Here is an 11,516-nt window from a genome sequence, read left to right on the forward strand (position 1 = left end):
AAACCTTTGAAAAGCCCCCCCCCGCCCCCCTCGTCCCCAGCCGAACAGACCCAGCTCTCCCAGCCTTTCCTCAGGTGGAAGGTGCCTCAGGCCCTTCACCATCTCAGTGGCCCTGCGCTGGGCCCTCTCCAGTAGCTCTTTGCCCTTGAGCTGAGGAGCCCAGAAGTGCAGTTATGTTTCATTTAATGTTAATTGATGGCTTTTCCCTTCTCTGCTTTCCCTGCTTTAGGACCGTGTGTTTTTAGAGCCAATGCATGTTCCTCTTGGGGAATTTTTCAGACCGCGAAAGAAGGAAGTTGAACAGCTGGATTCAAAAGATTTCCTGGGTAAACCCAAGGTAACAGGCATATAATCGTTAACAGCAAGCAGATTAAAATCCCACCTTCTGGCATGAGAGATCATTACTGTTGGCCACTGCACTGGCAGAGATCCAGGGGCGGGATTGTCAGGGCTTACAACCAGTCAAGGCATCTAGGACACAGAAGCTGAAATTTGTTAGAATTAGCACTTCTTCTGTCAAAAATGCACTTTGGTGTTAAAAAGCCTTCCGAATCTAGATCACTTTAAACTGATCTGAAAAAGCTCAGCAGGTACTTAGGGAACCCGGTGGTTGTTCTTTTGCTGACAACGACATTTTGAAGAGGAGCACATTGTTCCAGCAAGCTCCTACTCACTGCTTCATTCCCAGTAGGACTGGCAGGCACCTGGGAGACAAATGCGTTGTCACATCCCTTAATGCAGGTCAGCAGAGAACTACTCTGATCCCTTCTGTGACCAGTGCAGTCATCAGAAGTGCCACAGAACAGAGAGCCCCAGCATGAATATAGGAAAGTAATTCATTCACATGCTTTTATAGAAACCTTGGAAAGACTAAACAAATGGGCACACGAATGGTTGAAGCTGTTTTGGGAATGCAACTCTGCTTCTCCACTCTGTGCATGGCTCTGCTTTATATGTGACCTTCATATGTCGGAAGGAAACGGGTCTGAGTAGATAACCTCCCAGGAAGTTTGAAAGTCTCTTCATCCAGCCTGGATTCAGTCACTACTTTGTCCTCCGACAGGTGATCTCATCCATCATTCCCAATGATGAGTACATTGGCTTCGAGCCTCTCAGGCCTCAGGTAAGCAGAACATAGCTGTGAAATGGAGCTGTCATGTCAGGCTCCTTAGGCCTGAACACCATCAGGGTAAGAACATATTACTGAAAAAAGCAGTGCAGTGTCAGACTAGAGCCACAGGGCCTTTCAGAGCCAGGGGTGGGCTTCAGCTGTGGCTGGGAGGGACTCAGTGATGTGAGTCTCCCACCATTTGAAGATGCGTTTTTGTCTTTTCACCGTGTCAAAACAGCAGTGGAGGCTTTGCTATGCTCAACATGCTTTTGTCCAGCACTTCAGTAAAACTGTCAGCATAAGCATGGCTGCCTTGCACTGTAATAGGAGTTTCCTAGAACCGAAGGTAGGGGAAAAGATCGGTACTCACCTCCTGATGAGATGAAGAGGAAGAGGGAGAAATAGAAGGTACATCCTGTTGAGGTGTGAAGCAGCAGACTTCTCTCTGGGTGCTGTGGTGTGAGAAATGTGGTCAAAAGTAAAGGCAATACCAGTGCGTGGTATTCAGAGGGACAGTAAATAAGGTGGTACTCTTGCTGTAGAAGGTAATTTTATAAATAGATGCTGTTGTTCCTCCCACAGAAACAGGGCTTTTATGAACCCAGCGCTGATGCTCTGCGGTAAGTGTTCAGTTCTACCCTGGTCTAACTCTTCTCTCACTATTTCTGTTCAGAAGGTCATGTTCTGTTCTCTGATGTCTTGTCTGAAGACTCTGTGGGATTCACACCCACTTCTCACCAAGGGTGGAGTGAATGACAAAACACGCAAAGGCTTGTGTGACTGCAGAAGGCACTGCAGTTCAGTGGCATCTCAAACAGCAATCTCAGGGCAGTTTGCAGGAGTTGATTCAATAGTCTTGGGAATCAGGCATGGATCATGCCATGGCTGGCAAATGGAAGCAGAGGGAAGTTGTGGGGCCTGCCCAGGCCCATGGCAGAGGATGCTCAGCTGTCCCATCCTAGTTCTCAGGACAAGGCTTCTGAGTAATCACTCCCAGCAATGCTGTGTGGAGTCAAAATCAGCGCCGGTTCAAAAAACATAGAAGTCATTTGTTTTGGTGATAGCACTTCAACAATACTCTCACCAAAACAAACAGTACTGCAGGGCTGAGTTTAATAATTGTTTCAGTCTGGAGGATATCTATTAGTATAATGAAGATGGGGCAGCTGCATTTAGGAAATCAGTGTTTTCCAAGCTCCTTTTGTTCACAGTTGGACCAAAGAGTAGCAATGGAAATCATAATTTCCCAACATCTGAAACTTTTGGCACATGCCGATTTGCATCGGTGCAGTGTTCTGCGTCAAAGCACCAGAACTGCAGGGCTAGTAAAGGTGCTCTCCTTCTTTCTTTCAGAGACAGTGAGTCAGGCTACTATCGAGTTTTGTCCCATTACTACCCTGAGGACTCGGAGAAGTTAGCAGTAAAAGCCAGCAGTTTGGTCTTTGTGCTGACGAGAGGAGCGGATGGCTGGGCTACAGCCATACACGACGGACAGGTAGGAGAACGGGTGGGTTTTCCAGCCACCCCCACCAGCAGAGACCACAGCCCTGCCTGTGAACAGGAGCTTGCTGCCACCCTGGAGCACATTCCTTAGGGACCCACCCGTAGCGCTGCAGAGCAAAGGATGAGTTCAGGGGCTTGTTTCCACAGACCTGTCGCTAACCATAGATTTGTCTGACAGGTCAGCCCTTTCCTGGTGTGTAGTGCCTCTGTTAAATTAACTTTGGGAGGGTTTGGGGAGGGTTTCAGCTGCGCAGGCAGGTTTTATAAAAGGCTCTAGAGAGACCTAAAGAATTAAAGTCCAGAAAACCTGACATCTTTCTGCAATCTAAGGAACTATAGTGTAAACAGATTAAATAGAAACAGATAAATATGACAACATGGAAAATCTTTTGTTGATGGAAGCCATTTCTCACATGTCTGCTGAAGCTCTTTGGAAGAGCCAGTGCGTACCTGGATTAGGTCGAGCCAGTGAATGTATTATCTGCCTATATTTCAAAAAAAGTCAAAAGATTCTTCACAAGACCACTAAAAAACCAATGAGCTGTTTGAGCAAGAGAGGCAATGCTCTGAGGACTGATAACAGGTTAAAATGTAGAAATAAAGGGTCAGTATAAATGAACAGGTTTTTCTTTGTTTTTTGTTTTTTGTTTTTTTTAAAGAAAGGATGTCCCCACAGAGAATCTGCTGTGACCTAAGCATTTAGCATATTTGTAAGTGATACAGTAAATAGGGATAGTGATATGGTGCTTCTTAAGGTGGCCGTGTTCCACGACAGACAATCAAACCATTCAGCATAGCCTGAAGCATCTGGAGCTAACTGAACAATTACAGAAGTAGTTTAACATGCTGGCTGACTGCTCAGTGAAGTGTCAGATGAAATTCAAAATCAAAAAAGTAAAATAACAGACACTGGGGGTGGGGTGGGGGGAGAAATGTGTAATTACTCACAATGATCTGTTGATGGTGATGAAGGTGATGAAGCACTGGGACAGGTTGCCCAGAGAAGCTGTGGATGCCCCATCCCTGGAAGTGTCCAAGGCCAGGCTGGATGAGGCTTGGAGCAACCTGGTCTAGTGGAAGGTGTCCCTGCCCATGGCAGGGGGGTTGGAACTGGATGGTCTTTAAGGTCCCTTCCAACCCAAACCAGTCTGTGATTCTATGATCCTATGATATTAATATCTCTATAGCAGTGATTGTCAGCAGACACAGCAGTGCTGCTGGACTGGTATCCCTCGACATCCTTGCTGCTCTCTGCCTAAGCAGCCATTTTAGGAGCAGGGCGCTGCCTTGGCGGGTGCTCTGTCATATTGCAGCTACTCAACTCGCAGCACTGCTTTCAGCAGAAAAAGATGCAAAAGCACCACTGGGTTTTGTTCAGCAGTTTCTGATCACAAGCCACATGGGCTCCCATGCCTGACCCTGGGTCCAGCATGGGCACATTCGTGTTGCAGAAGGGTGAGCAGGCAGAGGTGGTTTCCAAGGGCAGAGTGGGGATATCAGAAGATGGGGCTGGGTGGGCTGGGGCTGCCTCTGCCACAGCAGCAGGTCCTGTCTCACCCTGCTCTGCTTTGTGTCCTGCAGAAGCTGCGCATACCGAGCTCTCTCCTGGAGCCTGCCTCAAAGATGGATAAATGGGTGAGCTGACAGCCTGGCAACCGGGGGTGAGGAAGGAACCAAGAAATGCATTTGGGACATTTGCTTGTAAGGTTATCACAAGATAGAACAACTGTGTAAGAGAAACACAGAGTGTGAAGACCAAGTGCTCTTGAACTGGAACAACAGAAGAGTTAAGATTGGGATTTTTTTTTTGTTTTGTTTTCCTGTACATCGGATCTCTTTACAGCAAAATCTGGGGGCTTGGACACACATCCCAGCCACAGTGGTTTGCATCACAGGCTGATCTAGGTGCTGGTGTCTCTTGTTTGCTATGGGCTGGTGGAGCACACAAAGATGAGTTGCTGCCACAGCTCTCCTGACCCACTGTAACTTGTTGAGCCACTGGAACCCAGCGATGAGTCTGAGGGCTTAAGGCATGTGTTTGTCCAGCCTGCTCCCGTGATGTCTGCAGTCACTAGATGTAGCACAGAAGCAGGTGAGGAGTGCTCACGTGTTCTAGTTCACCAGCACAGCAAGAGCAGGTTAATCTCCTGCAATGGAATAGTGGTATCTTAAACAGCCACCACTTTTTGCCTTGAGGAAATGCACCTAAGCCCTAAACTCTCAAATTTGAGCTAGGAAAACTTCCTTCATCTCCCATCTCCACCACACATCATCCAAATAATTTTCTATCTGAAACCACTTGCAACTCAGACCCCTATTTCCTACAAGAGATTTTTGAAGGAAATGGTTGTTCTGATCTTGCTATGATTTATTTTTCCTTTTCCGAATGAATCCCCAGCCATAGCACACACTTGGGCATTTGCTCCATAGATGTCTCACTGTGAACAGCCCAGGAGAGCCCTCAGCACAGCATGAGCAACCTCCCTGTGCTCCAGCACCAACCCCGCAAGGGGCAGGAGGCCAAGGAAGTGTCCCACCAAGCCTCTCATCAGCCCTGCTTTCGACGAGAGCTGCAGAGGCCATTGGGAGCCTGAGTGCTCCACCTCATCCAGCCATTGAATAAACTGGTCTCCCTGGGGCCCTCTCTGGGGTTACCCCCAGAAATTTGTAGCTGCCTGCAGCCTCTCTCATGTACACCAGCCTTGCCCAGTCTCCGGTGTCTTCTGCTCACTCCTTTCCGATGTTGTTCTGTTGCAGAAGATCAGCAATGGGATTCCGCTCCCTCCTGCCCAGGTGCCTCCCAGCCGGCTCCATGTGACGCAGAAGCCAGGTAGGCCCCGGGCCAGGGACCTCGGTGGGTGTTGGGTGAAGCTGTGCCCAATCCCCCCGCGTTAGGGCTGCATGAGGAGGCTGGCTGCCCACAGCCGTGGCTGCCGGCCTGCTGGTGGGTCGCAGAAGAGCTACTGGGCACCTCTGCTGACTGCAGGTGCTGTTCCTCTGCTCTTGTTTTGTTCTGCAGAATCTTCTGGGGGAGAAAATATCTCTGCAAATGAGGCTGGTGCCCAAATGGACTTCAAGGTAAGGTGTTTCACAAGCCAAAGCTGTACAGCCTCAAGAGATCAAGGCTGTGAAAAGTGCAAGATTCCTGGCCATATCCTCCAAAATTCCTGATCTGCACCAAAATCTCTGGAAAAAAATCTTCCTTGCCCATTTTCCCATTCCAAAGAGAGGCTCCCATGTGGTCTTTCCTGCACCTCTCCCAGGTTTGTGACTGTACAGGTTTGTGAGGCAGCCCAAGGTTGAGGCTTACCAGGGCAGTGCCCTTTGGCACCCTCCAGCTAGCCAAGAGCCCCAGACACAGCAATGTTCTCAGGCACATACAGCCCATTTTGCAAGTGAGAGCTGTCTTTGAACTATCTGCTGTGCCTTTCCCCCTCCTCCTGCGTGGCATTTTCTGTCCCTGTCAGTCTGGGTACCACAATTCACTCAGATTTGCGTTCTGGGATGGTGTCCTCTGCACCTCCATGTCATGACCATGTCACCACTGTGTGTGACGGAGCTGGAATTACTCCAGTGTCCACTTGGGGACAGCACCTCTCTGGCAGTGCCAGCCTCAGATCAGCTCTGCTCTCTTTGTCTTTGCCACCGCTCTTTGTAGGGCTTTTGGAGTAATGTTTTGTCAGCTGTACTTCAGCCAGAAGGCAGCAGAACATGGGACTTGGCTGCACCTCTCCAGCTGGCTGGAGGAACTGGGGACCTGCCCGTAGACGTTTGGGTTTGGGAGGTACCTGTGTGATGGGACCCAGGCTTTGAATTTGTAGTTCCCCCTTTAAATTCAGATCTGTATTTTGATGCTGAGCTACCCTTATGTGGTACCACTGAGAGGAGGGGTTGTGTCTGTGTCACCTCTCTTGGTACGAGAGTCCCAAATAACCAGACTGTCCATGCTGCCGCATCTCTCAGCAGATCCCACCGACCCACGGAGAAGCTTCATCCAGCACGGACAGACCTGTTGTGCTGAAAGCAAGTTGTGAGTGCACCGTGGTGGTGAGGGCGGGCGAGGTGCCGTCCCTGCCGGACCTGCGGGCTCTGCTGAGGGAGCGGTTTGGGCAGCAAGCAGCGCGGGGGAAGCTGAGGTACGCCGTGGTACCGCCGGGCCCTCCGGCACTCTTGGTGCATGAGTGTGTGTGACAGGGCAGCGGCATCCATCCCCTGAGGACACAGACCTGTGTCCAGCCTCCTGGGAACTTTTATCTGGGATCAAAGCACTCTAGCAGAGATTCAGTAAAGATGTGAGCACTCCCTCGCAGGGCTAACCTAACCATGGCTTTTGGGTTTGAGAAGAGTGTGTGCTTCGTGGGCTTTGGAGGCCCAAAGGGTCTTTCCCAGGAAATTGTACTTTGGTCAAAAAATGGGGGAACAGAAGGAAAAGCTCTGTGCAGATAGCAATGCTATATGTCAGATTCTCTTCTGTTCAGCTCAGCCTGAGATACACCAGGATCAGTGCAGAACAGTCTGGGTGTTGGTCCTGAGGTGAGGTCTCTGTGACTGACATCCGTGAGGGCACACACTCTGTGTAGTCAGGAGAGTTTAGGATCTTCCCCTCAACTAAGTGTGTGAGGAGGTGACAGTGTCACTCCCTGACAGTGCCGCTTCTGCACACGGAGCACGCAGGGTGGCCCCATGTCATTGTGCAAGGTGACAAGCCCAGAGCTGGCTTACCAAGGGGACTGTGAAGATATGAAAGGGCTAGGCTTGCCTTGAAGTTTGGCTTTAAGTGAGGTGATTTGAGCTGTGTTAATGAACCCTTGCAGCTACAGGCGTTCGGATGGCAAAGAACTGGGTGCAGTTTCGGGAGAGGAGGATCTAGGGAGGATGTGGCAGCAGCTGACAGATGGCAGGCTGACGCTCTGCTGCCAGGTACGTGGGCTGAGACAAGCCTCTCTGCTGTGCTGGACTCTGGTCTCTGCTTTGCCTTGCAATCTCTGTGCTGACTTTCTGCCGTAGGACTCAGACTCCCACTCAGGCAGACCTGTCCTCTACCGAATGCTGGCTCAGCACTCATACCTTGCACAGGGACCGGGGGACCTGGACTTCAGCAAGGGAGACGTGCTGGATATTCTCTCTGAAGGTAGCTCTCCAGTCCTGTCTGCAGGCTTGCACTGGGCCAGGCTTTTGGAGTCTGCTGCAGGGCGGGAGTGGGGAGTGGATGGTGTCTCTACTGCTGGCCCAGGCTCATACCCTCAGGAGGTACAGGCTTGTGCTGGCTTTTGCCCAGAGCTAAATTCCAGCCATGAAAACTCTTGATAAGCCCACTCATATAGACCAGGGCTCATCCTGCTCCTTCATGTTTTCCCAGTGAACGAGGACTGGCTTGAAGGACGTTGCAACGGCAAGACCGGCATCTTCCCCAAATGCTTCGCAACCCAGACCAGTTGTGGTGCTGCCTTCCTATAGAGAACAGGAGCCTTTTCCTGCCTGACTGCGCTTTCTCCCTGGGGTGGGAGACACCAGTCACAGCTCATTCGGGCCACAGCCAGGAGCTCTGCTGGACCCAGACAGGAGATGTCTCCCACTCACAGATCCCATGGGATCAGTTCCAGCAGTCCGACAGCATTTTCTACAGCCTGTTCCCAGACCTGGCATTTTTACCTCTGTGCTTATACTGCCCAAGCTGTGCTTGTGCAGGGCAGAGAGAAGAGCAGGGCAATCTGGTGTTTAGCTGTGGGAAATGCACATGTGGCAGCTCAGATCTCAGGCACTCAGACTGGTGTGGGGGAAGGGGTTCCTCTGGATGGAAGTCTTCACCCCCTCTCCCTTGTTACTCAGGCTGGTAAGGCTGAGCCTCACTCTAATGAAGCCAAGGATAGCTGTCTTTGAGCAGGGGGCACAGCTCTGTCCCCAGGCCCTTGGGCCACATATCCTTATCTCCACCAGACAGAGATGCTGCTCTTTCGGAAGGCTTTTGAACCCAGTCTGCAGTGGGGTATGTGGGATAACACCTTGGGGTGGGACCACCATGTATCATCTTCCACAGCAAATACCCTCTGGATCTCCCAGAGCCAAAGGGCTCTGAGCACTCCTCAGCCCAAATGCCTTTGATTCTTTCCTTAAGCCCCAAAGTCTGGCCTGGACTTTACTACTTGATGCTATGTGGGCAGGGTCCTGCAGCACAGAGGAGAGGCAGCTGTGGAAACACCCCTGCTCAGACCAGCCCTGGGCTTTGGCAGAGCCTTGCAGGGGCTGAGGAGGGGGCTGGTGGCTGGAGCTGGAAGGACTGAAATGACTGTCCGGTCCCTGCAGCTGAGCTGTGCTGGGCTCTGCTGATCTAAATAAAACTCAAGTGCCTGGAGCTGGAACCTGCTTGATTTGGTGTCTGACAAAGCTGGGCTCTGTAACTTCAATATAAAATAAACCCTGAGCCAGAGTTGGCAGTTCTTAAATCAGCTTCCACTTGTATTTTTCTGCTGAGATATGCCAGTAAATATTTTTAAAGACAGCTGACAGTGTCTTTAGGAAGATATTCTGTCACATACCACAGAAATCTTGCACACCCTGCACAGGGCAAGATAAAGATAAGGTCACCCCTCTCCTCAGGGTTTAGGTGGCCACCACTGCTCTGCACCACCGACTGCCTCCCACGGCCGCCGGAGCAGCCCAGCAGGACTGGAGGTACCACGGAAACTGTGCTCGGCTGGTTAGTAACCTTTGTAGTTGAAAAACAAAAAGGATTTTATTTCTAGTTTGAATTTATCTGGCTTCATCTAGCTACCAAGTCTCAGACAGCTTTTGTCAACCAGATTAAAGTTTTTTTCCGGAGTCAGGAGGCTTTTCCTCTTGAAGGTACACAGAGACCTCAAGACACCTTTGTCATCTTCGACATCTTCACAGAGATGATGCAATTGGACCTCCTGAGCACTGGAGTTGGGTATAATGCCCTCATTCTTCTCCCCCATCCACCTTCTTTTGGGGCAGGATGCCTCTTGTCAGGAGGTTGGGAGCTACTTGGTTTTCCAGAAACACTGGAGGAAAACAGCCACCAGGCCTGCCACCAAGGCCAGCACAATGAAGGAGACGGCACCTGCCCACAGGCTGGGCTGGTGCCCCTTGATGTGTCCCAGAGCCTCTGTGGGGATCATGTTGGTGAAGTTCAGCATGAAGCCCAGTGACCATCCGATGTCCGTGTTTGCTGCCTGAAGTGAGAGAGGAGAGGTCATCCAAAAGTGCCTCTCCCAGGCACCGGTAGCTTCGGTGCAAGGGACTTGTCAGGCACTGGAAGGGGCTGCCCAGGGAGGTGGTGGAGTCAGCATCCCTGGAGGGATTCGAGATGTGTGGACGAGGCAGTTAGGGACATGAGATTCTATGATTCTATGACATGGTTTAGTTGTGGGCTTGGTAGTGCTGGGTTAATGGTTGGACTTGATCTTGAAGGTCTTTTGCAACCTGAATGATGCTATGATTCTATGACTGATGGGCCCCTCTCCCATGAGTTGCCCCAACTGTGATTTCACACATGGACCTGGCTGTGGTGAACCTGATCTTACCAGCGCCAGTTACACAGAGCTTTCCTCTCTCTCCTTCCCAAGAGCTAAAGGGCAGCTGTACATGGATAACTGCTGCGGTCCAGACTGCTGCTGTGCCTCTGTGACCTGCACTTGATTTTGGGTCTGAGCTTTCATCCTCCCCCACGATCCTCCAAATTTGGACATGTTCTGGTTCACATGGGGCCACCATCCATCACCTCTCTGATGCTCGTCAGTTCTGCCCAATGTCAGAGACCAAATTGGCCAAATCCTGCTCTGCACTTCTCTGACCCCGTTAAAATTAGCTTATTTCACACCAAAGCAAGTGAGGAACAAGCTGGCGTCAGAGGTTTGGCGGGAGGTAAGAAAGAGTGGAGCTGTGCTGGGATCACTGAGTGGCACGCATGAGGTGAGGACACGTTTCTGACGCAGGGGATTCCAGGGATGCTGCTCCTGAACATGTCCTGGGGCCAGGGCAAGGATGTGGCCGCAGCCGCCTCCCACTCGCACTGCCCTGCGGGGTGTTTACCTGCCGGCTGAAGTGGATGCTGCTCCATGTGTACTCATTGAACTTGTAGCCATCGAGCAGCAGCGTCAAGATGTAAGTTGCCACAGGGCAGTATGTGTGTAGGTACGTTTTCTCCTGCGGGAAGGTCTCAACGAGCTGTGGGGTGATGGGGGGACGTGGTGCAGCAGGGAATGAAAAAGATGCTCAGAAACTCTCCCTTGCCCAGGAACAGCAGGACATGCTTCCTGGGCAGAGATTTGGGATGGGACAAGCACAGGGTTCCTTGCTGCCCTTCTCAGGGCTCTCACCTCTGACCAGTTCTTCTTGCAGAAGGTCTGGACTGTAGAGATGACGTCATTTAGAGACTGTTGGTTGGTCAGGTTCAGGAAGTGGAAGGTGTAGTAGAACCCAGCGAAGGCCTAGGGGATAAGGGAAGATGGTAAAAGTACATCTCCTTCCTCACCCAAAAGAAACCCCCGAGGGGCCCCTCTTGCCTGTGGACAGTCTCATGTACTCCCCAGGGTTCTGCATCCAGAGCCCACTTGATGGTCTACCAGAAAGTTTGGGAGCTGGTGGAGAAGCCCTGGGGCTGCTGCTTACACTCTGAGCTAGCTCAGACTCGCTCCTTGGGACAAGATCTTCCCGTTTCCCACAGGAAAGGCTGGGACATTGCAGGAGGCAGAAGCCACTTCCCGAAATAGAGGAAGAGGTTTGCAGGTGGGACCAGTTCTGGGGTCCCCTCTCTCCCCACCCATTCCCACCACCAGTGGCAGAGGAGACTCCCACCCTCTGTCCTCCCCCACCACAGCCGTGGGGACGGAGGCTCCTTACAAAGAACTGTCCCAGCACGGGCGGGTGATAAAACCCGTTG

General features: G+C 51.2%; 2 protein-coding genes across 2 annotated transcripts in view; one reads left to right on the forward strand and one right to left on the reverse strand.

Moving 5' to 3' along the window:
• Positions 1-8,071, forward strand: part of NOXA1 (NADPH oxidase activator 1) — a gene marked incomplete at its 5' end in the record, with an annotated part of 13,437 nt that extends 5,366 nt beyond the window's left edge. The window contains 11 exons of the mRNA XM_010146907.1: positions 230-337; positions 1,064-1,123; positions 1,694-1,731; positions 2,465-2,606; positions 4,196-4,249; positions 5,372-5,444; positions 5,634-5,692; positions 6,581-6,750; positions 7,429-7,534; positions 7,622-7,769; positions 7,974-8,071. Of these exons, the coding sequence (XP_010145209.1) occupies positions 230-337; positions 1,064-1,123; positions 1,694-1,731; positions 2,465-2,606; positions 4,196-4,249; positions 5,372-5,444; positions 5,634-5,692; positions 6,581-6,750; positions 7,429-7,534; positions 7,622-7,769; positions 7,974-8,071 (1,056 nt within the window). The remainder of the gene's footprint in view (positions 1-229; positions 338-1,063; positions 1,124-1,693; positions 1,732-2,464; positions 2,607-4,195; positions 4,250-5,371; positions 5,445-5,633; positions 5,693-6,580; positions 6,751-7,428; positions 7,535-7,621; positions 7,770-7,973) is intronic.
• A 1,544-nt stretch (positions 8,072-9,615) lies between these two features.
• The window catches only part of ENTPD8 (ectonucleoside triphosphate diphosphohydrolase 8), a gene marked incomplete at its 5' end in the record, with an annotated part of 3,690 nt that continues 1,789 nt past the window's right edge, over positions 9,616-11,516 (reverse strand). Inside the window, 4 exon segments of the mRNA XM_010146908.1 lie at positions 9,616-9,807; positions 10,667-10,801; positions 10,954-11,064; positions 11,477-11,516. The exon segment at positions 11,477-11,516 is cut by the window's right edge and continues 22 nt beyond it. Of these exon segments, the coding sequence (XP_010145210.1) occupies positions 9,616-9,807; positions 10,667-10,801; positions 10,954-11,064; positions 11,477-11,516 (478 nt within the window).

This window comes from Eurypyga helias, unplaced genomic scaffold (genome assembly GCF_000690775.1).
Source record: "Eurypyga helias isolate BGI_N326 unplaced genomic scaffold, ASM69077v1 scaffold33652, whole genome shotgun sequence".
NCBI lineage: Eukaryota > Metazoa > Chordata > Aves > Eurypygiformes > Eurypygidae > Eurypyga > Eurypyga helias.